The 26716-nt window shown below is 40.2% G+C and overlaps 2 protein-coding genes across 2 annotated transcripts in view; both read right to left on the bottom strand.

Moving 5' to 3' along the window:
- Positions 1-26716, bottom strand: part of LOC148342055 (uncharacterized) — a 458829-nt gene that overhangs the window by 112643 nt on the left and 319470 nt on the right. The gene's annotated exons all lie outside the window — the stretch shown is intronic.
- LOC148342071 (uncharacterized) lies at positions 2311-6340 on the bottom strand. Its single transcript, XM_088284489.1, has 2 exons — positions 5944-6340; positions 2311-3371 (listed from the first exon to the last, which is right to left on the bottom strand). Exons 1-2 carry the CDS (start codon positions 6065-6067, stop codon positions 2311-2313), a joined length of 1185 nt encoding a protein of 394 aa, XP_088140615.1. The 5' UTR covers positions 6068-6340.

Raw genomic sequence — 26716 nt, 5'->3', positions numbered from 1 at the left:
GATGTTGTAACAAGTGGGACAGTTGTTAAAAAATGGACTCAAAGCGTCACTGTGCATACAGTCTGCAGGACTTGTGGAACGCACTAATGGGAAGAAAAAAAAAGAGACAATGGCCAGACTGTGTTTCAATCACAGCAATGAGGACAATGCCAGCCGAAGGAAGGACACTATCCCCTATCGACTCTCAGGTTCATCAGAACCACCAACAAAAAATATGTTTGACCGAAAAAGTTCCAAAAGACGCCAATACTGGTCAAGTGTTGTTCTGATTTACAGAAATTACGTCCGTGTGGGAGACCAACTCTTCTTCAAGGTGTTGAAACGACTTCTTTGGGAAAAGTGAATGCTGAGATGGCCCTCGCCAGATGATGGCGGTGACCCCGACGCTGCAAAGGTCGCGGGGCGTGGCAGCTGGATCCACCAGTTGCAGTACAAGCTTCACCGGTTTCCAGCTAAAGGCCTAGCAACGCGAATCCCTCGAACAGGAGTCCACCTGAGTCAGAATCTCTGACCACACGCACATCAGAACCACACCACCAGCCACAGATACGAATGTTGAAGCCACAGAATAAAAAGATTAGATATGGTTTGGAAATTAATGACGTACATAAAGCCTTGATTGAAGAACATAATTGCATTTAAAGTTTAAAAAATGAAACAATTATTAATGTTATGACCACTGTGAAGAATTTGAAAGACACAATATATATCGGGATAATTATGGTTTTCATTTTTTGTTGTGTGTAGTCTGTTCATGTTGCATTATTTTTATGACAAAAATGATGATTAACTGCATGTTTGTTGCCCAAAAATAACATTACAATCTGATTGATGTTGAGTATGACAAACTCGAACTGGACAATGACGAACTCGAACTGGACACTAAAACGTAAAATGAATATGGACTTGTCGCCCAAGCCCCACACGCGCATACACATACACCACACACGAAGATCCGGGAGGTAAAGACGGCTGTCTCCTCCTACAGCGAGGCAAGGGGCCTGCATCGAGTCCCCCAGAGACAAGCTCTGCGTGGAGACAGTTTTGTTATTTTTCACTAGGCACATTGAAATGTATTTTTATATGTTTTATTCCCTGATGACTCATCTTAAAGCCGTATGGACATGATTTAAATCCGACAAACAGGGGGGAAATGTGAGAGTATGTAAATAGTTTGTGTATTTTTAATCATGTTTTTTATACACTATTTGTATCAATGATAATTACACACACACTCACAGACACGCACATCATTGCTTCAGCACACATGCGCACACCCACACGCTTGTTTGGGTTTCACTTTCCATAGGTTTCGTTTTTCTTTGAATAAAGTCCAGAGGGATGGGCGAAGAAGTCAGTGAGAGTGCGGGAGAGTGAACTGGCAAGACGTCTACTTCACTTCCTGGCTTCTCCTCCCATCGCGATGGAGATAAGACAAAACCTTCCCTGGTTATTCCTCTGGTTCTCTGCATTTAATTCAGTCTAATGAAGGCGTCAGGACCTTTTAAACCTGACAATAAATAAGACCAATACGTACTTGATTTTTAAAAAAAAAAACGTAATCCCTTGTGTTTCATCCACTAAAATTCATCAACCGCCATTGATCTTTTTGCTGCAGTGTGCACAGTTTTTGTCAAAAACGAGACAAGCCTTCATAAATGAATCACCCAGCCAAGATTGTCTTTGTCACTTGCGATGAGCAGTCCGCCAAAGAGAAAAGCTTACGCGCTCCTGTGCAGCGTTTTATTGAAGCAGAGCAAAGCATTTTAAATATGCAAACTCATAAAGAATGGAAAAACATGAACACTTTATCACACCCGTCAAGTTGGCAACTCCTGACATACCAAAACCTTGAAGAGAAACTGAGACGATTTGCGTTTCTCTTTCTGGTTCTTTTTATGGTTCAACTTCTAGTTCAGTTTTTCACCTTTTCACACAACGTAATGAAGGCCAGTTGAGCAAGTGGAACAAGTGATTTTATTGATGATTGTGGAAGGCACCGATATCATCAGCACCGTTTCTTCTCGCACCTTTTCCATTAGGTACGATTAAAAAGACAACTGAAAAACATAATGTTAAAAAATGTTGTTCCAGGCAAAGGCAATTTTTTCTATTTACATGTTTGATGTAAACACCAAAACAAATCATTGTCACTCAGACACAATGGTTCTTCTGGCACTGATCACATTGGCTTTGTGTCAATAAAAGAGCTTTGCAAAATTCAATACATCATATTTTAATCAAAATCACATTCACATCTTACCACAAAGAGTCAGTTCCTTCAGTTTTTTGTTTTATTTTTTTTAAGCTTCAAGGATCGCTGCTTTTCTCACCAGCACAATTGTGACTCTCCGCATGCTGTTTAGTGGAGAATTTTTTAGCACAAACGCTGCAACTGAATGGCTTGTCTCCACTGTGTGTTCTTGTGTGGCTTCGTAAATTAGACTTTTGAGAGAAACTCTTGCCACAAACTGAGCAGGAAAAAGGTTTTTCACCACTGTGTGTTCTTGTGTGTTGTGTTAAATTTCCCTTTTCAGAGAATCGTTTGCCACAAACTGAGCAGGAAAAAGGTTTTTCTCCAGTGTGTGTTCTTGTGTGATCTGTTAAAATTGACTTTACATTAAAGCTTTTGCCACAAACTGAGCAGGAAAAGGGTTTTTCGCCACTGTGTGTTCTTGCGTGGATTGTTAAATCAGACTTTTGATAGAAGCTTTTGCCACAAACTGAGCAAGAAAAAGTTTTTTCTCCACTGTGCATTCTTGTGTGGATTGTTAAATCAAACTTTCGAGAGAACCTCTTTCCACAAATTGAGCAAGAAAAAGGTTTTTCTCCACTGTGCATTCTTGTGTGCCTTCCTAAATGAGACTTTCGAGAGAAGCTTTTGCCACAAACCGAGCAGGAAAAAGGTTTTTCTCCAGTGTGTGTTCTTGTGTGTTCTGTTAAATGTCCCTTTTGGGAGAAGCATTTTCCACAAACTGAGCAAGAAAAAGGTTTTTCACCACTGTGTGTTTTTCTGTGCCCTTTTAAAGACAGCTTTGAAGTGAATGAGTCAGTGTGACGTGCCCTTTCACCTTTGGCTTGGCCATCATCATCATCATCATCATCGTCATGAGCGTGTGATAATGTGTCCTCATTATGTGCTTGTGATTGTCCCCAGTGGTCTTCATCATCTTCTGTTGTCACGTGATGACTTGAGCTGCTGCTTGTAGGCTCCGCCCCTCTCTTGTCCTCACTCTCATCCTTGTTTTCATCTTCAGTCTTAAAAGGGAGAACGTTCACTGGTGACTTGTTGATCTCCTCCTCCTCCTCCTTTTTTATGTGAGTCAGGTCTGGCTCCTCTTTCACGGAACGGAGATCGTTTTCACTGACGTCTGAAGGACACAGAAAGACAAATTTGGTTTGGTCAAGTCAAACCTCAGGCGGCGACTTTGTCTTATTTTCTACCGTGCTACCTTGACTTGTGCCTGCTGCACACGGAGCAATGCGTGCGACCCCGATTTGGACCGGACCATGGGGGCATTTCACAAAATTACGTCCGACGATGTAAACCTCCCTTTAGCAGCACAACAACAGTGATAAACGAGCAATTAAAACGGAAGCACGTTGCGGCCGATGCCCTATTTCATTCCTGACATGGTCACAGACGTTTCTGGAAGCGAGCTGAAGTTAGCACACACAGGCTATTGTGTGCGTCTGATGGAACACCTGTTGTGGGACCCTAAAATATTGATGCACACCACTGGGGGCCATTGCAGCATAATGTCATTGATAAAATAGGAATCCTTCAAGTGAAATATGTTTACAAGTATTTCTTTTTGCATTAAGAGATAGAACTAAATGTTCCGGGGCTTGTTGGGAGAAAAGGGGGTTGTGACGTTCTCCCTTTTTAAGCCCATAGTAAGCCAAAGATGCAGATGCATTCCTTGCAGCATGCGCTTGTTCACCGATGAGATCCGTGCAACCTTGGATGGATGCATTAAATGTATTTTAAATGTTTGGATGAAGTGAAACTATGCACACGTGCACAAAACAGTGCAGGGCCACCCGAGATTCATTGACCGAGCCAGTACAAAGTTGATAAATAAGACCAATACGTACTTGATTTTTTTTTTAAAAAAACGTAATCCCTTGTGTTTCATCCACTAAAATTGATCAACCGCCATTGATCTTTTTGCCACAGTGTGCACAGTTTTTGTCAAAAACGAGACAAGCCTTCATAAATGAATCACCCAGCCAAGATTGTCTTTGTCACTTGCGAGGAGCAGTCCACCAAAGAGAAAAGCTTTCCCGCTCCTTTGCGGCGTTTTATTGAAGCACAGCAAAGCAATTTGAATATGCAAACTCATAAAGAATGGAAAAACATGAACACTTTGACTTTATCACACCCGTCCACACGCTTCCTGTTGTTCGAACGGTTTCAGCTTACAAGACATGTTTGTGTCACACTTCTGTTCAATGCGAGCTAAACGGTTTCCAGTTAAACACGGTTCGTGCATCTGTTTTTGTGGCTTCCTGCTACAGAATTGGTGATGGAAAGAACCTCTCTGACACAGCCATTTTGTTTTGAAAAAAGATTTTATTCTCGTCACATGCTGATGTCAAAAAAAGTCTCCCCAAAAAGAAAAAAGGGAAAGGTGTCCCCTCTCTCCGGCCTTCCCTTCTTATAGGGAATGGCCACACCAGACATGAATATTGAAGGTTTGTATTACGATTGCTGGCATTATTTTAAACACTTACGGGACAGAAGGTCAATTATTTAATTTAGCAGGTTCATATTTACTGAATATGTTTGACATTGATTAAACAAAAAGCGTTTTTCATATGAAAGTAGAAGTACAGTGCATAGATAAGATTGACTGGGATTGTAGTCATGGTGTTTACTGATGCATTCATATGCTAAATTTACATGACCTAGTTTAAATGTAAGACCTCAAAATTGCACACATAGTATTTTCATGACCCACACTCTCATTCAGAACAAACAGATTCAGTCTGCTCAGGTCAAACTGATGACAAACCAGATCGCACTTCATGGACAAATACGACTAAACACATTTTGCACATAGGCCATAGAACATACAAACATATCAAGTTGGGCCGGGGAGGACGTCACAGGGACACTATCAAGAACACCAAAAAACATAATTTGATCTGGGAAAACATACACCACACAATCTGTACACTGACGAGATTACAGGGGAATGTGAGCAGGAGAGACGGAGAGACTGCCTGAGAAGGTCAGCCTTGGACCTGGAACGTGGACCGGGCCGGGGGAAGGAGAAAGGACCACCGATTCAACCTACATGACCCTTGACATAAAAAACCTCCTATAAAATGTGAGGCTGGGCTGAGATCAGCGGGACATTTTTTCGATTGTACTCGTCTGAGTACAGTTTCTCATGAGATTAAGAAAAAGCCACCCAGATATCTGTCTTTGTACTATTTCCTGAACTCCAAAAATCAAAGAAACTAAAATATCGCAACTATAATCAGCTGTTGTTGAGTCTTTATTTGACCCTATTCTTCTTGAGTACAAAAAAATAAGTCGCATTGGAGTAAGTTTGGCTTTCAAGATTCATTTCCTAAATGTTTCTCATTTTCTCGGTGGCTAAACTCCAACAGTGGATATAAAAATACACTACATCTGTCAGCCTAGTTTAAAAACCACAATATGTAAAATGTTAAATTAACAGTTCAAAATTTATACTGGGAAAAACATGGAGTTCACCCCCCACTATTGGTTATTCTTTGGCATTTATTGTCTGCACTGATTTTATTTGGCATAAACAAATGTTCAGCAAACTGGCAAGTAAAAGGCAATATTTAAAAATAAAATGGCAATAACCTCGAACGCATTTCCCCAAACAACTTAATGTTGCGATGCATATTTTTAACGATAGAAAGTCGTTCTTGACAAAGCAAATGAGTAAGACGTGTACAAACCTGCTTCGTGTAGCACAACAGGTGGCTGCTTGTTAACTTCGCCCAGCAATCGAAGATGTTGCTCGTTCTCTTCTTTTATCCCACAAAGTTCGTCTTTGTACTTAGGTGTCGTTCTTTCACACATTTTCAAATGATAATTCCAAAAAATCCGCCCTTGATCTCTGCTTGGCGATGAGTCATGTGCCTCTTTTCGTTAGCGGATAGCTAGCTAACAAGCTAAGCTAACTACGCCGAAAAGCATCAACACGCGAAAATGAGATTATCGGGACACAAAGACTTAATGAATTATGTCGACGTCCTTTAGAGTAGCACTGGACATCCTGTGAAAAAATTACAGTCAGTTCTACACTAAATCAGAAAAATTTAGCGGTGGTTGTTTTTATTTCGGTGTGGATGTGGTCGAGGTCCTTCGTAAGCTGCGCGCTTGCTTATGACGTCATGCTTTAAGCACGTATTTTTCAAATATATTTCTTTGCCTCTGTGTTTGTTTTTACCCATGTCTGTTCTATTTTCATATATTATTCATATAATATTTTAATTTGGTTGATAATTGTTTTTTACAAAATAACTAAAATAACGCCACATTGGCGAGTCAGCTCTTACGTCACTTCCGCCTATGCCACGAGAAGCCGCTGCTGGAACAGCAGTGGGACGTTTACGTTTCTCCTAACGAACTTGCAACAATGCTGTGGTTCACTCGGGCTGCGAGATTGTATGAATATAATGTCTGCATATACTCGCAGTGCTTCTCAATTATTTCACGCCCGCCCCTACCAAGAGGAAAAAGATTCGCGCCCCCACCACCATTTTTTTCTGTCTTTGTATATTGATGTTAGATTGACAATAAAATATCCTTTCACTAAGCTAAATTGATAAGAAATATAATTTTGAGAACTATTATAGTGAGGATCTCGAAACTCAGTACTCTATTGTGCAAATATTGATGAGATGATAAATATTTATTCATACGTTTTTTGTAAAAAAAAAACTTTATTAATATTAGCAAACCAAACACAGTTATTAATACGTACATAATATAGAAAAGACAAAAAGAATAGCCAGGGGGATTTTAAACAAAAATTCTTTGAAAATAACCAGAAGGAACAGCTTTAGTATGTTTACGATTCGGTTTTTTTCATGGTTACTGTAATGTTCCGTCTTCTGTCTTAAGAAGTCACGCAGGTAGTGATGGGTCCAGCGACACCGAGGCGTCGATGCGCGCGCCGAGCTTCCAGGGCAAACCCCGTGTCGGTGCGCGTACCGCTTTAAGAAAGTCACGTGACCACTACCGGAATCGTGTCGACACGGCGGTCGCGCGCCAAACCGTGTTCATAGGGACGCGCATCTGTCAACAGGATGGACGCTCAAAACAAGCATCGAGTTATTGGCGCATTACTTTGCGTTAAATATCCACAAGATGGAAGACGTCACTGTTGATGCGCACTCAGAGGTGCAGCGCTATATGTCAGCAGGACACGTTGCACGTACGGAAGTCTCGCTCTTATACTGGAAGTCCATGGAGGCAACGTTCCCTCACCTATTTATAGTAGCCACACAGGCGTTGTGCACACCGGCCTCTTCAGTGCCTTGTGAGAGGATCTTCTCAAAGGCGGGGGAAATTGCCTAAAAAAAAAGAAATTGACTGAATAACAAAACGCTGGAGAAACTAATTTTTTTAATAAAAATCTTTAATTACAATGAGTACATTGTCATTCACAACACTTTTACTTGGGCATTCAGACAGATGTTCTCTTAATTTATCAACTGCGTCTCAAATATCAAAGATTTTTTTTATGAAATTGCATGTATGTAAAAATAATGTGAAAGGAAATGCCTAATCAGAATCAAAAATCCCTTTGTCATTGTGCTCAAGTGTGCAACGAGATTCGAGAGCTCCCCTCTCCAGTGCAATACAACAATAATTCAGTTAAATATATAAATTAGATAAATATGAAAATAAATAGTGCGATGGAATGCAATACGAAATAGGATATATAAAAACACATCACGTCGCTAATCAATGGAATTGGATAAAATTAGTTTGACAGATCAGTGTCAGATGACCCTGTCAAATGTTTCCTGCAAGTCCACCAGGTGTCAGTATTCAGCAACACAGTGTCAACACAGTGTCAATACATTGTGTCACTGTGTCGAAACAATACAGGATGCCTCATCTACCCATCACTACACGCAGGTAACGTGACGCTGCTGGCTTGTGTCTCTTTATTTATTGACTTGCATTCTCGTCTATGTGCAGACACACTTGTTCGTCTGGTAACCAAAACACACATCAGGCAATACTGCCAACTAGTGGCCAATGATATAACTGCTATCATTACATCTCCCTTTCAAACGTTAAACAATGCCTGTGCCTTTTTTTCATTATTATTATTTATTATTATTATTTTGATAATTTTGTTTTGTTATCAATTATTTTCACTTCTTATCAATATCCACACATTTTTATGCCAACAAGCAGCTCTACAACCGTTTTCGCAACAAAAACACAACATTAATCATTTTCAATCAGCCTGTCCGGTTGTCGTCTAACTCTTGTTGATCTTCGAAGAGGTTCAGTAATCCCAGAAATTGCTGGTGGTTGAGGTCTGTGCTCCTTCGATGTATCCGCCTGCTTTGCAGCCTCAGCCGCATCAGAAGATTTCTTACAGTTCCCGGGAACCTTCAGAAGACTCCTCCTGTTCCTCCTCACTCTTTGTCCATGCTTTGTTTCCACAATGTAAGATCTCGGTCCGGCTTCGATAAGGACAGTCACTTTTCTGTCCCAACAATTAGGTCCATCGATCCTTACAGTGTCTTTCTCAGAAAGAGGTTCCAGATGTTTTGTAGCTCTGTCATATGCAATTTTCTGTTTGAGTTTGAGCATTCTCTTCTTTTCAAACCAAATGTTGTTGTCCTGTCCTTGTGGTATTTGTGGAAGCGTGGTGCGAAGCTTACGGCACATGAGTAGCTCAGCAGGCGAAGAAGCTCCCCACTCCAGAGGTGCAGCTCTGTAACTCAATAGGGCAAGGTAAGGATCAGATGCATCATCCTTGGCCTTCCTTAGCAGTCTCTTGATGATTTGCACTCCCTTCTCAGCCTGGCCATTTGCCTGTGGGTATAAAGGGCTTGAAGTGAATCCATATTGCTTTGCAAACTGTTGAAATTCTCCACAGTCAAATTGCGGACCGTTGTCACTCACAACACACTGCGGAATTCCTTGTCTTGCAAAGAACCCTTTCATGTGCACAATAATGGACTGTGCAGTGGTGCTGGTGAGTTGCGCAATCTCAGGATAGTTAGAGTAATAATCAATGTTAATAACAGAAACTTGTACGTACCCACGATGCTACCAAAGGCAAAAGATGTATGCAGATTGTGCTCGATTGGACTTCATTATCATCACATTTCTCTCTTATTGGTGATCTATTATTATACTTCCTGCTTCCGCGTCATCCGATTTGATGACATCATTTCCGGGTACGAACTATGCTGCTTCATAACGAAACTAAAGTTGCGTTGTACAAAAAACATTTAGAAAAATATTTAACGTTACACTTCACAGTAATTTGAATGCAATAACAGGATTTAAATGAACTACAAATTGAAAACAGAAAAGCAATACTTTTCTAGCCACTCAAAAGGTAAACAATTTGCACGCTAGTATTATGCAAAAACATTAACAGTAGGGACCCATATTGCTATTATTAAGGTTATTTCGTTAGAACAGGGGTGTCAAACTCATTTTTGTGGACGGGCCACATCGTAGTTGTGGTTTCCCTCAGAGGGCCGGTATGACTGTGAACCCATATAAATTGAATGGAAAGCCAGTTTTGAAATCAGAAGCTCCTAAGTAATTGTTCAACAATTTTTCCAGGGGAGGACTGCTAACAAATAAATGGCAATATCTCATATCTCAGTGTTGTTAAAAGTGAAGAAAATATGGTAGAAACAGGAAGTTGATGCAGATGATTTTCCCTTTGCGGGCCACATAAAATGAGGTTGCGGGCCAGATCTGGCCCCCGGGCCTTGAGTTTGACATGTGCGTTAGAGTGAATTGTATGTACCTTGTTGCTTTTCATGTGCAGAATGTCACCGTGAGGGACATCTCTTGACCGCAAGAAACGTTCCAAGTCCCCCTCTAAGATTATTGCCGCATCTGACGTACTGTCGTCTCTCGAACAGCCGCGCATCAGAGGCTAGGCAAGCCAAACTGACCCGGAAGTACATAAACACGTATTAAAAAAATAAACGAACATTCACTATCTTTGCAAGGGAAAGCAAAGATTTTGCGAGGGAATGCAAAGTTGTTTTTTTTTCTTCCATGTCCCCTAAGGGGCTCCGGAATTTCCGAACGCCGTCAGAGGAAAAGGAGAAATAAAAAAGGAAAATCTGGATATCAGTCTGAATCGTGGCCTTTTTGCTGGAACGATGTGGCTACACTCCTGCCATTCCAAAAACTTTGAGAGAAACTGAGATCATTCGCGTTTCTCTTTCTGGTTCTTTTTTTAGTTCAACTTTGAGATCTGTTTTTCACCTTTTCACACAGCGTAATGAAGGCCAGTTGAGCAAGTGGAACAAGTGATTTTATTGATGATTGTGGAAGGCAACAATTTCATAAGCACAGTTTCTTCTCACACCTTTTCCATTAAGTACGATTAAAAAGACAACTGAAAAGCATAACGTTAACAAATGTTGTTCTAGGCAAAGGCAATTGATTTTATTTACATGTTTGATGTAAACACCAAAACAAATCATCATCACTCAGAAACAATGGTTCTTCTGGCACTGATCACATTGGCTTAATGTCAATAAAAAAGCTTTGCAAAATTCAATATATCATATTTTATTCAAAATCAAAATTTACATCTTACCACAAAGAGTCAGTTCCTTCAGTTTTTTGTTTTCTTTTTTTTAAGCTTCAAGGATCGCTGCTTTTCTCACCAGCACAATTGTGACTCTCCGCATGCTGTTTAGTGGAGAATTTTTTAGCACAAATGCTGCAACTGAATGGCTTGTCTCCACTGTGTGTTCTTGTGTGGCGTCGTAAATGCGACTTTCGAGAGAAGCTCTTGTCACAAACTAAGCAGGAAAAAGGTTTTTCTCCACTGTGTGTTCTTCTGTTTTGTTAAAGTTGATTTTAGAGAGAATCCTTTGGCAAAAACTGAGCAGGCGAAGGTTTTTTCTCCACAGTGCGTTCTTATATGTTCTGTTAAACTTGACTTTTGAGAGAAACTCTTGCCACAAACTGAGCATGAAAAGTTTTTTTCTCCAGTGTGTGTTTTTATGTGACTTGTTAAATTTGACTTTCCAGAAAAGCTTTTGCCACAAACTGAGTAGGAAAAAGGTTTTTCGCCACTGTGTTCTTGTGTGTGCTATTAAACTTGTCTTTTGAGAGAAGCATTTTCCACAAACTGAGCATGAAAAAGGTTTTTCTCCAGTGTGTAATCGTGTATGTGTTTTTAAATTTGACTTTAAAGAAAAGCTTTTGCCACAAACTGACATCGAAAAGATGTTTCTCCACTGTGTGTTCTTGTGTGAATTGTCAAGTGAAACTTTCGAGGGAAAATTTTGCCACAAATAGAGCAAAATAGAGGTTTTTCTTTACCGTGGTTTCTTGTGTGCCGTTTTAAAGACAACTTTGAGGTTAATGAGTCAGTGTGACATGCCCTTTCACCTTTGGCTTGCCCATCATCGTCATCATCATCATCATCATCGTCATGAGCGTGTGATAATGTGTCCTCATTATGTGCTTGTGATGGCGCCCAGTGGTCTTCATCACCATCTGTTGTCACGTGATGACTTGAACTGCTGCTTGGAGGCTCCGCCCCTCTCTTGTCCGCACTCTCATCCTTATTTTCATCTTCAGTCTTTATAGGGACAAAGTTCAGTGGTGACTTGTTGATCTCCTCCTCCTCCTCCTCCTTTTTGATGTGAGTCAAGTCTGGCTCCTCTTTCACAAAACGGAGATAGTTTTCACTGACGTCTGTAGGACACAAAAAGACAAACACACATTTGGTTTGGTCAAGTCATTCTGATTCAGATCAACCCACTCGTGTACAAACCTGCTTTGATTGGCACAACACGAGGCTGGTTGCAAACTTTGTCCAGCAGTTGAAGATGTTGCTCGTTCTCTTCTTTTATTCCACAAAGTTCCTCTTTGTACTTGGGTGTCGTTCTTTCACGCATTTTCAAATTCTTCAAAGTCGCACAGAAAGGATTTCCTGTTCGTCACGAAGGCGGAAGAACAGGACACACCCCGCTGTGATTTGATTGGCTGCTGGCTGTGTCGAGCACTGTCACCAACTCACCGACAGATGTCACCATTTGCGATGCAAATCATCGTTATCTTCTTCTAAACATAGAGAAAACCCCAAGATGCACATGAAGAAACATTTTAGTTCCCAAATATGAACTTGAGAGATGTATTGAATTTTACTTTTGTTGCTGGTTTTGTTTTCACATCTGACACCATGTTGTTGGTTGGATAGTATTCCAAATCTATTTCCCTATTATTAACAGTTGACATGATAAAGTGATACTTTATGTCAACATATTTGCCTTTTTACAGGGTTTTTCACCAGGTTGTGACTGCGAATTTTAAATTAAAATATGTCACTGTTCTATGACTTAACTGTTATTGTGTTCGAAAATGATTTCGGTATTTAAGTACTTTAATGTTTCATTATTCGTTTTAGTATTCATTAAACTACAATAATTCACAATTAATTATAAGATTTATTGAACTGTTTTAGGAATAATTTAGTATTCGAAGTTTAATTGTTACAAAATTTACTTTTAAAATTTTTGTTTCACCATTTTGTTCAATCTTAATCTTATGGAAAATTATTTAAGAAGCACCAACACAAGGTTTTTAAAGATAAATATAAATATAAAGATGTCCTTTCATATTCCCACAATGGGGACATTTGCAGTGTTACAGCAGCAAAGGTATAGATCACACAGAGGCGGCGGCGTAATGTATAACAGCAGCAGACATTCATAAAAATCATGCAAATATATACTGTCTATACGTATATACACAATCCCCATGTATATACACGCTTACATCCCACAACATATACAAGTGTAAGTGTCTGTCCATGGTACAGAGGGGAAATTAATAAAAATGCTGCAATGATAAAAAATTCTGCAATGATAGAAAATACTGCAATGATAAAAGTGCTGTAATGGTAAAAGTACTGCAATGATAAGACGACTGCAATGGTAAATGAAGGATTGTATTATGATTTCTGGCATTATTTTAAACACTTACAGGACAGAAGGTCAATTATTTAATTTAGCAGGTTCATTTTTACTGAATATGTTAAACATTGATGAAACAAAAAGCATTTATCAAAAGAAACTAGAAGCACGGGTCACAAGAATGACTGGGATTGTAGTCATGATGTTTACTGATTTATTATATTATTCTCATATGCTAAATTTAGAGTAATTAGTTTAAATGTGTGAACTTTATTGAAATTCTCAGTAGTGAGAACAAATTTGCGCACATAGCATTTCCATGACTTGCATTCACATTCACAGCACTTCATGGACAAATACGATGAAGCACATTCTCTACATTGGCAGTGTAGAGGATGCAAACATACCCAATTGGGCACTGGAGGACTCAAACAGACGCTATCAAAAGAAAAACACATTCCGAAAGACATAACAATTGGAGATCGGAGCACACACACATACACACTTGCACATACCCACGGACACGCACACACCAACAAGATTACAGAGGAATGCCAGCGGGGAGAAAGAAGTAAGTAAGTTTCGTATGGCGACACCTCTATTCATAGAGGTGTGGGTCCGGGAGCGAAACAGAGTTTCGGTTCGGACGCCGGGTTTTTGGATCATTCTTGGTTTCCCCGTATGGCTACTCTGCCACCGCACGACGACAACGTGATGATCCAGCGGGGGGAGAGAGACGGAGAGACTGCCCGCCGGAGAAGGCCAGCCTTGGCGTGCCAGTCTTGGGGACCAGACGGGAATCAACTTATCCAGACGATGACTAACCTGGGAAGGACCTTCCCTTGGACGTGGACCCGTACCGTGGGAGGGAGCGAGGACGACCGATTCAACCTACATTACCTTTGACATATAAAACTCCTATAAAAACTGAAGCTGGGCTGAAAGATGGTGCGCATTTGTCGACTGTGCTCGCCCAAGTGCAGTTTTCTCGTGAGATGAAGAAAAAGCCGCTCAGATATCTTTGTACTATTTCCTGAACGCCAGAAATTGAAGAAACTAAATATTGGAACTCTATTCAGTTGTTGTTGAGTCTTTATTTGACCCTATTCTTCTTGAGTACAAAAAACAAACACGCGTTGGAGTAAGTTTGGCTTTTAAAGGTTGATTTACTAACTACTTCTCATTTCCACGGTGACCCAACTCCATCAATGACATGACAAATATTTGTCCTCTCATCAATATTTGCAAAACAGAGTACTGAGTTTCGAGATCCTTACTATAATAGTTCTCAACATGATATTTCTTATCAATTTAGCTTAGTTAAGGGATATTTTATTGACAATCTAACATCAATATACAAAGACAGAAAAAAATTGGTGGTGGGGGGGCGCGAATATTTTTCTTCTTGGTAGGGGCGGGCGTGAAATAATTGAGAAGCACTGCTAGTATATGCAGACATTACCACAGCATTGTTGCAAGTTCGGTCGGAGAAACGTAAACGTCCCACTGCTGTTGCAGCAGCGGCTTCTCGGGGCAAAGGCGGAAGTGACGTGGGAGTTGACTCGCCAATGTGGCGTTAATTTAGTTATTTTGTTTTGTTTTTTTATCAACCGAATTTAAATATTATATAAAATATATATTAAAATAGAACAGCCAGGGGTAAAAAGAAAGACAGAGGCAAAGAAATATATTTGAAAAATACGCGCTTAAAGCATGACGTCATAAGCAAGCGCGCAGCTTGCGAAGGGCCTCGACCACATCCACCGACCCGTCCACACCGAAACAAAAACAACCACCGCTAAATTCTTCTGATTTAGTGTGGAACTGACTGTAAATTTCTTACAGGATGTCCAGTGCTACTCTAAAGGACGTCAACATAATTCATTAAGTCTTTGTGTCCCGATAACCTCATTTTCGCGCGTTGATGCTTTTCGGCGTAGTTAGCTTAGCTTGTTAGCTAGCTAGCCGCTAACAAAAAGAGGCACATGACTCATCGTCAAGCAGAGATCAAGTGCGGATTTTTTGCAATTATCATTTGAAAATGTGTGAAAAAACGACACCCAAGTACAAAGAGGAACTTTGTGGAAAAAAAGAAGAGAACGAGCAACATCTTCAACTGCTGGACGAAGTTTGCAACCAGCCTCGTGTTGTGCCACACAAAGCAGGTTTATACCCGTTTTACTCTCATTTGCTTTGTAAAGAACGACTTTCTATCGTTAAAAATATGCATCACAACATTAAGTTGTTTGGGGAAATCGTTCAAGGTTATTGCCGCTTTATTTTTAAATATTGCCTTTTACTTGCAGGTCTGCTGAGCAATTGTTTATGTCAAATGTAATCAGTGCAGAAAATAAATGCCAAAGAATAACCAATAGTGGGGGGTGAACTCCGTGTTTTTCCAGTATAAAATTTGAACTGATTATCTAACATTTTACATTTTCTGTTTTTTATATCTTGTTCAAGCAATTCCTTACGGAAGGAATTCTGTTTGAATCTAAAATATGTGCACACTGCGGCGAAAACATTAATGGCGGTTGATCAATTTTAGTGGATAAAACACAAAATACTAAGTTTTTAAAAAAAAAATCAAGTACGTAATGGTTTTATTTATTTATTAACTTTGTACTGGCTTGGTCGTGTGAGAGTCAATGAACCTCCGGTGGCTCTGCACTGTTTTGTGCACATGTGCGTAGATTCACCCCATCCAAACATTTAAAATACATTTAATGCATCCATCCAGGGTTGCACGGATCTCATCAGTGAAAAAGCGCATGCTGCAAGGAATGCATCTGCAATTTTGGCTTACTATGGGCTTAAAAAGGGAGAACGTCACAACCCCCTTTTCTACCAACAAGGCCAGGAACATTTTGTTCCTGGTAATAAAGTTCCTGTGGCTCAGGTGGTTTGCATCTCCCCCGCAACTCAAAGTTCTTGATAATTTATGCAAATGATAATGATGACGGAACAGTGGGAGGTCTTGTGTTACTTTGTTACTCATTACTGACACCCTATGGCTGTTATACATCATTACGGTTACACAATAATTCAGTGAACTCATAATATTTTGGTGTATCTTCGTCGAATTTGAATACATATTGGATAACTTTAAAATATACAGTCATTATTCAAATATGTCAACATGAAAGTCAGAGAGAAAGTGCTGTTGCTTAATGCTTATGTGTAAGAACTTTTACTCTTCAAACGTAATTTTGTTTTAAAATTTATTTCAAAACAGAAATTTTATAAAAATAAAAAGGGTAATGTCGGAACTTACTCGCAGGATAAATGTCATTTGGGGTAAAAAAAAAACCAAACGTAAATCATACAATAAATAGCGACTCCTTGAATTCTTTTAGGTATCCAGATTATCATGAAAGCAAAAAGTACCCACGATGAAACTATCTCTAAATGCAAAAACAAATACTTGTAAACATATTTGACTTGAATGATTCCTATTCTATCAATGACATTATGTTGCGATGGCCCCCATCAATGTTAGGGTCCCACAACAGGTGTTCCATCAGACGCACACAATAGCCTGTGTGTGCTAACTTCAGCTCGCTTCCAGAAACGTCTGTGACTAATTCAGGAATGAAATCGGGCATCAGCCGCAATGTGCTTCCTTTTTAAATGCTCGTTTATCACTGTTGTGCTGCTAGAAAATGGAGGTTTACATCGTAGGACGTAATTTTGTGAAATGCCCCCATGGTCCGGTCCAAATCGGGGTCGCACGCATTGATTCGTGTTCGGCAGGCACAAGTCAAGGTAGCACGGTAGAAACAATATAAGACAAAGTCGCCGCCTGACCTTTGACTTGGCCAAACCAAATTTGTCTTTTTGTGTCCTGCAGACGTCAGACAAAATGATCTCTGTTCTGTGAAAGAGGAGGCAGACTTGACTCACATCAAAAAGGAGGAGGAGGAAGAGATCAACAAGTCACCAGTGAACGTTCTCCCTATAAAGACTGAAGATGAAAACAAGGATGTGAGTGAGGACAACAGAGGGGCGGAGCCTACAAGCAGCAGCTCAAGTTGTCACGTGAACACAGAAGGTGATGAAGACCACTGGGGGCCATCACAAGCACATAATGAGGACACATTATCAGATGCTCATGACGATGATGATGATGATAATGGGCAAGCTAAAGGTGAAAGGGCATGTCACACTGACTTAGGGCTGGGCGATAAACCGAAAATTTACCGTTACCGAAATTTATTAGAATGACCGACATCATTTTGCCCATGTCGGTAAATTCGGTGTCTAAAAAAAAAATGAAAAAGGAAAGTCTTTTCTGTCTGCGGCAATGTTCATGCCTCTTTAAGTCTGCTCCAGCGCATGTAGTCACGTGACTCAGGCGCTGTAGAAGAATGTAAACACAAGACGCGTTCGTAGCTGGCGATTCAAATTCAGAAGCGGCTGACACGGCTAAAGACGAAGTAACGTTAGTTGAAATTGGTCTTGTCGCGCTTGTCCCAAAAAGAAATTCGACATCTGTCGTTTGGAAATGTTTTGGCTTCCATAAAGACGATGTTTGCGCAAAAGAACATGAACTACAAAGTGCGTCGTAAGCACCTGAAACAGCGCGTCCAACCTTTTCTTTTTCACCACCCACAACACAACCATGCTGTTGACTTGGAGCTTGTGCTAAAAGTTCAAAGTGAGAAGCAAGGTTGGACAAGTGACAACAGCCCACTAACGGAGGCGAAACCATATGAGAGAACGTCTCAGTGGTGGACGGGATAGCCTAGCACATAGCTAAAGATAGAGCTCCTGAAGTTACAGTGGAGCGCACAGGATTTAAACGCCTCAGGAACGTAGCCGACAAGAGGTACGAAAATATTTACCGCAAACAGCACTTCCCGATATGGACAACATCGGGACGGGAGCGGAGACATGTCGAGCATTTTGCATCCACATCCGACTTGTGGTCGAGTCGCAACATGCATCCCTGTTTGAGCCTGAAATGTGCAGTACATAGACGACAAGTGGCGACTGCGCACCGGAGTACTCGAGACGGCACATTTTACTGATGAAGCACACGCGTTTGTTTGGCACTGGCATTCCATTGATTTTTTTTTTTTCATTTTATTTAGCATTTTGTTTACAGGCGACTAGTGCCTTTGCACATGGCATTATTTATATTGTTTACAAGATACCTTTACACAAATCTAAGCATTTGCAAATGGCATTACACCATCTCGGCACAATCTATTTGCAGGAAAAGATTTTGTGAGAGGTACCCTTTTTTTCCTGTTCTTTGTGACATTGTTCAAGTCATGCAAAGCAAGCTATTTTGAATGTTTATTCAAATGATTTTTGTACTTCTATTTTTCATTGAAAGTAATGTGTACCAGTTGGTCAATAAAAAAAAGCAGTTAATATGCATTTTCTGCATTTATTTTGATTTTGGTCCTCAGGGGGAATTTATCGTGCATTTATCGTTATCGAGGTAAAATTGCCCAATTTATCGCGATATTGATTTTAGGTCATATCGCCCAGCCCTATTGCAAGACATGTTTGGGTCACACTTCTGTTAAATGCGAGCTAAACGGTTTCCTGTCGAACACGGTTCAAGACGCGCATCTGTTTTTGTGGCTTCCTGCTAAACTGCCAGCATAGACACTTCTGTTCCCACTGAACTAACGTTTTCCTGTTTAAGAGGTCCATGTTTTTGTGACCTTCTATTGATCTGTAAGCATAGTTTTGAAACATGACATGTAATTTCTTTAACACCGGGTCGCACGCATTGCTCCGTGTGCGGCAGGCACAAGTCATGTAGAAACAATATAAGACAAAGTCACCACATGAGGTTTGACTTGACCAAACCAAATGTGTTTGTCTTTTTGTGTCCTACAGACGTCAGTGAAAACGATCTCCGTTCTGTGAAAGAGGAGCCAGACTTGACTCACATCAAAAAGGAGGAGGAGGAGGAGATCAACAAGTCACCACTGAACGTTGTCCCTATAAAGAGTGAAGATGCAAACAAGGATGAGAGTGAGGACAACAGAGGGGCGGAGCCGACAAGCAGCAGCTCAAGTCATCACGTGACAACAGAAGGTGATGAAGACCACTGGGGGCCAGCACATAATGAGGGCACATTATCAGACGCTCATGACCATGATGATGATGACGTTGACAGTGGGCAAGCCAAAGGTGAAAGGGCATGTCACACTGACTCATTAACTTCAAAGCTGTCTTTAAAACCGCACACAAGAACACACAGTGGAGAAAAACAGTTTTCTTGCTCAGTTTGTGGCAAAAGCTTCCTGCATAAGTCAATGTTAACAATCCACACAAGAACACACAGTGGAGATAAACCCTTTTCATGCTCAGTTTGTGGAAAATGCTTCTCTCAAAAGGGAAATTTAACAGAACACACAAGAACACACACTGGAGAAAAACCCTTTTCCTGCTCAGTTTGTGGGAAAAGCTTCTCTGGAAAGTCTAATTTAAGAAAACACACAACAACACATAGTGGAGAAAAACCTTTTTCTTGCTCAGTTTGTGGGAAAAGCTTTTCTCTAAAGTCACGATTAAAAGAACATACAAGAACACACACTGCAGTAAAACCTTTTTCTTGCTCAGTTTGTGGTAAAAGCTTCATCCAAAATTCGCATTTAACAAGCCACACAAGAACGCACAGTGGAGAAAAAACCTTCGCCTGCTCAGTTTGTGGCAAAGGATTCTTTCTGAAATCAACTTTAACAAAACATGGAAGAACACACAGTGGAGAAAAACCTTTTTCCTGCTCAGTCTGTGGAAAATGCTTCTCTGTAAAGTCAACGTTAACAAGCCACACAAGAACACACAGTGGAGACAAGCCATTCAGTTGCAGCGTTTGTGCTAAAAAATTCTCCGCTAAACGTAGTGCTGCGAGACACGATTGTGCTGGTGAGAAAAGCAGCGATCCTTGAAGCTTAAAAAAAGACAACAAAAAACTGAAGGAACTGACTCTTTGTGGTAAGATGTAAATGTGATTTTGAATGAAATATGATAAATTTAACTTTGCAAAGCTCTTTTATTGACACTAAGCCAATCTGATCCGTGCCAGAAGAAGCAACGTGTCTGAGTGATGATGATTTGTTTTGGCGTTTACATCAAACATGTAAATAAAAATAATTGCCTTTGCTTGGAACAACATTTTTTAACATTATGCTTTTCAGTTGTCTTTTTAATCGTACTTTAATGGAAAAGGTGTGAGAAGAAACGGTGCTTATGAAATCGGTGCTTTCCACAATCATCAATAAAATCACTTGTTCCACTTGCTCCACTGGCCTTCATTTAGCTGTGTGAAAAGGTGAAAAACAGAACTCGAAGTTGAACTATAAAAAGAACCAGACAGAGAAAGGCAAATCGTCTCAGTTTCTCTCAAAGGTTTTGGAATGTCAGGTGTAGGAGCTGTAAAATAAGCTGAAGACCATATTAACCTCAAGTAACCTTATGTAATCAGTTTGTATGTGTAAACCTTGCAGGTATTAATTTTTACATGTCAGTCGACCCTACACATTGTAATGAAACTATAGACATCCCAGCTTCAGACGATGCAAAAACTTTAGATGAGATCTGGTGGCGATGCGGATTAAGAGTATACACCAGACTTCCTAGAAACGCCTCCACTATTTGTACACCAGTCACAGTCTCAGACCACACGTACATTATGACCACACAACCAGCCACAGATACGAATGCTAGAAGCCTCGTGTGTTGTGCACGCACCAACCGTGCGCACACTCCACTTTCGCTGTGATTGGTGGTGTCACGGGGGGGGGGGCGTCTTTTCTTATTAGTAGGTGCACTCACCTGTGGGTAGTGGTTGTTTGGTTTGGATCGTGTGGTGGGGTGAGCATGGGGAAGAAACCTTTTGCTGACCGTACAATTCAGCATAAAAATCATCAACTGTGAGCGCAACGTGTACTGGACTTGAGAGTAAAACAACCGTCGAACGTCGGCCAACTCTTGTTGCGGAAAAAAAGAGAGAGAGATATGATCACCCAAAGAGAGCGACAATGAATGACAAGTAAGTGCCTGTCATTTGCTTCCGCTATGGATGCGCCTCTAAAGACAGTCATGCCAGTTGGGATGCGCATCAATGTTTCCACCCCCTTGTCTTAGCCTGCCGTGGCGTCATTTAAGTTGGACGCTACATCAGGAGTTGGTAACTTGATGGCGACTGGAGTCAGCGTTTATTTGTCACCACGAAGGATATGATCCGCATCACGCAGTTCGTTGCTGCCGCTGTTGCTGCGCGTCTCAATACTGAAATGAAATAAATAATGAAATATTTAAATACTTAAATAAACGCCAAGATAGTTTTTTAATAATTAATATTTAAATGATAGTGAAACATTTCAATTTGAAATTCGCAACCACATACAGAGTAAATTAAATTCATAATCATATAGAAACATTTATTCAATATTGAACAAATTTAGGAATCCTAATTTTGAAAGATAAAAAAAATTCTCATATCAAATTTTAAGTAATAAATTAATTCAATAAATATTTGGGCACATATTTAAATGAGCAAATATTTTGACAAATACTCAAGATTGAGATAAAAAGTATTTAAAAATATTGTATATTTTTTACATGTTAAAATAATTGAATAAATATTGTTGTAAACTCAATCTAAAGGATCTATATCAAGAAGAGCAAAACGTTCCGTTAAAAATAGTGTCTGGGCATTTTTGTTCGTCATGACATGCAATGATTTTTTTTTAATAACTTGAGGTCATTCATCCAACTGTTGATTTGGGGCTTCGCCTTGAGGTATTTACATCAATGGATGAAATATTCCATCCATCCATCCATCTTCTGTACCGCTTCTCCTCACTAGGGTCGCGGGGGGTGCTGGAGCCTTTCCCAGCTATCTTTGGGCAGTCGGCGGGGGACACCCTGAACTGGTTGCCAGCCAATTGCAGGGCACACAGAGACGAACATCCATCTGCGCTCACACTCATACCTAGGGGCAATTTAGAGTGTGTTTTTGGAATGTGGAAGGAAACCGGAGTACCAGGAGGAAATCCACGCAAGCACGGGGAGAACATGCAAACTCCAGACAGGCTGGCCGGAGCCGGGATTGAACCCACGCCCGATGATGTCTCTCACTGTGAGGCCATCGTGCTAACCAGTCGGGCCACCGTGCCGCCCGGATGAAATGTTTTGCAAGTGAAATTAAATTGTAACCAAAAAGTCCATGTCCTCTACACTAACTATACTTCAACTTTAATGGACGACATCCTCACAATGTTTTTTCTTTTTTCTTCCTTTCCTTATTTTTGTTGTTCAACAATGCAGTTTTTGTATTCAATATGTTCCAAAGTTGTTTGATAAAAAAAGTACCATGGCGCCATCTAACAACGAAGACGCAAATGTACAACTCCGAGTGGTGACGTTTGCTTATTAAAGATAAATGAATAAATAATACAAACAAAAACGTTTATAGAAGCATATAGATCTCAAGGGACAATCTTATTGAACCAAATAAAGATATTTGAAAACAAAAAAAAACATTTGAATTTTTACAAAAACAATAAGAGCAGCATGTTAGATTGCAGAAGACCCTTCTTTCGACTGTGTTTTTGAGTCTTCCCGGACGGCGAGCTGTTGTAAAACGCGATTGGACAGTAAACAGCCAATCAGAATTAGCCCGAGTGTCCGACTCCTGATTGGTAAATAATTGTGGCACAGTTTGCATCCTAAGCGTAAAACTGTGTTTCGTACCCAAGAGGAGAGAGACGCCGGAAGAGTTGCTCTTTTTGTGGAACCCACGCAGAGACAGTTCAACACCCGTTTTGGATCGGCTCATACTCAAGGACATTTTGGAAGGACTTCAATAAATTTGTCAGTTTATTTCTTTATAAAGACTTTTCTTTAAAGTGGGAAAATGTTGTTTTCTGTTTCTTTTAGAAAAGTGGTGCTGAAGATTTTTTTTTTCATAATTTATTTGCTAATACTAATACTGTACTTTCAGCCAATGGTGTACTTAAATATTGACCAATGATGTATTTTGTTTACCATTACAGTATTCTTATTACAGTACTTCTATCACTGCAGCATTTCTACCATTGCAGGACGTTCACTATTACAGTACTTTTATCATTGCAGTATTTTTCAATAAGTTGCAGTACTTTTTACCATTACAGTACTTTTATCATTGCAGTATTTTTATGATTGCAGTATTTTCAATCATTCAGTAGTTTTTATCATTACAGCGTTTCCCCCTCTGTATAATAGACAGGCATTAGGAGTGTTTCCTTACACTTAGATACGTTTATACTGTGTATATTTGCATGCTTTTTATGAATGTCTGCTGCTAATGTTATACATTAACGGCTACATTACGCTGCCGACTCTGTGTGATCTATATCCTTGCTGCTGTAACACCTCAAATTTCCCCATTGTGGGACTAATAAAGGATATCTTATCTTATCTTATCTTAATACATAGGGCTAGGTTTTTATTCATGAATGTAAGTTTTGCAATCAAAAACCAACATTTTCACACTGACATTGTTTTCGATATTAGACTTTGAATTGACTCCACGAACACAAAGGCTCAGAAAAAAGGCCAGTTGAGCAAGTGATTTTATTGATGACTGTGGAAGGTACCGATTTCATCAGCACCATTTCTTCTCACACATTTTCCATTAGGTGCGATTAAAAAGACAACTGAAAAGCATAACATTAACAAATGTTGTTCCAGGCAAAGGCAATTAATTTCATTTACATGTTTGATGTAAACACAAAAAAATCATCATCACTTAGACACATTGGTTATTCTGGCAATGATCACATTGGCTTAATATCAATAAAAAAGCTTTGCAAAATTAAATTGATCACATTTTATTCAAAATCACATTTACATCTTACCACAAAGTGTCAGTTCCTTCAGTTTTTTGTTTTCTTTTTTTTAAGCTTCAAGGATCGCTGCTATTCTCACCAGCACAATTGTGACTCCGCATGCTGTTGAGTGGAGAATGTTTTAGCACAAACGCTGCAACTAAATGGCTTGTCTCCACTGTGTGTTCTTGAGTGGATTCGTAAATTTGACTTTCCAGAGAAGCCTTTGCCACAAACTGAGCAGGAAAATGTTTTTTCTCCACTGTGTGTTCTTGTGTGGATCCGTAAATGCGACTTTCGAGAGAAACTCTTGCCACAAATTGAGCAGGAAAAAGGGTTTTCTCTACTGTGCGTTCTTGTGTGGATTCGTAAATTAGACTTTCCAGAGAAGCTTTTGCCACAAACTGAGCAGGAAAAGGGTTTTTCTCCACTCTGTGTTCTTGCGTGTCTTCGTAAATTAGACTTTTGAGAGAAACTTTTGCAACAAACTGAGCAGGAAAAAGGGTTTTCTCCACTGTGTGTTCTTGTATGTTTTGTTAAATTTGCCTTTTGAGAAAAGCATTTTCCACCAAAAAGGGTTTTTTTACCACTGTGTGTTCTTGTGTGCCTTACTAAATGAGACATTACAGAGAAGCATTTTCCGCAAACTGAGCAGGAAAATGTTTTTTCTCCACTATGTGTTCTTCTTTGTTTTGTTAAAGTAGACTTATCAGAGAAGCTTTTGCCACAAATTGAGCAAGCAAAAGGTTTTTCACCACTTTGTGTTCTGTTCAATGTGCCTTTTGAGAGAAGCATTTTCCACAAACTGTGCAGAAAAAAGTTTTTCTTCACTGTGTGTTCCTGTGTGCCGTTTTAAACTTGACTTTTGAGATAAACTTTTGCCAAAAACTGAGCAAGAAAAGGGTTTTTCTCCACTGTGTGTTCTTGTGTGCCATTTTAAAGCTGACTTAAAAGAGAAACTCTTGCCACAAACTGAGCAGGAAAGAGGTTTTTCTTTACCATGGGTTCTTGTGTGCCGTTTTAAAGAGAACTTTGAAGTTAATGATTTCCCACTGTGAGAACATACCCAAAAGTCAGTATGACATGCCCTTTCACCTTTAGCTTGCTCATCATCATCATCATCATCATCATCCTCATCATCGTCGTCATGAGCGTCTGATAATGTGACCTCATTATGTGCTTGTGATGGCCCCCAGTGGTTCGGATCACCTTCTGTTGTCATGTGATGAGTTGAACTGTTGCTTGTAGGCTCCGCCCCTCTGTTGTCCTCACTCTCATCCTTGTTTTCATCTTTAGTCTTTATAGGGACAAAGTTCAGTGGTGACTTGTTGATCTCCTCCCCCTCCTTTTTGATGTGAGTCAAGTCTGGCTCCTCTTTCGAAGAACGGAGATCGTTTTCACTGACGTCTGTCGGTCACAAAAAGACAAACACACATTTGATTCAATCAAGTCAAACCTCATGCGGCGACTTTCTCCTATATTGTTCCTACCGTGCTACCTTGACTTGTGCCTGCCGCACACGGAGCAATGCGTGCGGCCCCGACTTGGACCGGACCATGGGGTCATTTCACAAAATTACGTCCTACGATGTAAACCTCCCTTTAGCAGCACAGCTGTGATAAACAAGCAATTAATAAGGAACCACGTTGCGGGAGATGCCCGATTTCATTCCGGACATAGCTGAAGTTAGCACACACAGGCTATTGTGTGCGTCTGATGGAACACCTGTTGTGGGACCCGAACATATTGATGGGGGCCACTGGGGGCCATCGCAACATAATGTCATTGATAGAATAGGAATCGTTCAAGTGAAATATGTTTACAAGTACAGTGACCCCCCGGTTATCGCGGTTAATGGGGACCGAGACCACCCGCGAAAACTGAAAATCCGCGAAGTAGCGTCGCACCTTCAAAAAAAAAAAAAAAAAAAGACAAAAGAAAACACCTATATATATAAATATATATAGGTGCGAAGTAGCGGCACACCTTCAAAAATGCTTAAAAAAAATAATAAAAAAAAAAAAAATATATATATATATATATATGTATATATATATATATATACTGGTAGAGAGAGAGAGAGTGAAATTCATGTTATAACAAAAAAAATTATTATTAAAACTTATTTTTTTATTCCCCAGCCGTTATTTTTGTATTTATTCAATTACTTCTTTTTGTATTTATTTAATTACTTCGACTTTTACCTGCTGGTACGCCGTCCGGTGTGCCCTGTGAATGTTATGATCCTCCAGCAGAGCTGGAGGATTGAACAGGACTCTCCAAACGCAGACACGGGAAAAAAGGTGGTGAGACAAAGATATTTATTATAATCACAATATAGTCAGTGTAATCAGCGCGTCTCGCAGCAGCTGAGAGACGATCGCTGGAGGAACGCCCACACAGCTGAAAAAACAAAAACACACGCGGCATGACAGGCACGGATCATGACAGGCACGGATCATGACTGTGAAATGAAAGGTGGCATTCTTCATTTATTTATTTATTCATTCATAACTGACAGCCTCGCGCTCCGCCGGTGCCCGGGGAAGGTGCTCCTCTTCGGCTTACTGTGACGCGAGCATGCCCTCCTCCTCGGGAGCTTCCATTCGGTTAAATTTAGGGCCCGCTTGGCACCGCCCGTGCCCGGGGAAGGTGCTCATCTACGGCTTAACTGCCACGCACGCCGGCCGGAGCTCTGATACGGTCCGAACCGCGCGAAACGTCGCCAC

The sequence above is a fragment of the Idiotropiscis lumnitzeri genome, chromosome 2, assembly GCF_059441095.1.
Source record: "Idiotropiscis lumnitzeri isolate Australia: NSW breed Sydney's pygmy pipehorse chromosome 2, RoL_Ilum_1.0, whole genome shotgun sequence".
Taxonomy (NCBI): domain Eukaryota; kingdom Metazoa; phylum Chordata; class Actinopteri; order Syngnathiformes; family Syngnathidae; genus Idiotropiscis; species Idiotropiscis lumnitzeri.
This window is presented reverse-complemented; position numbering and strand designations above follow the sequence as displayed.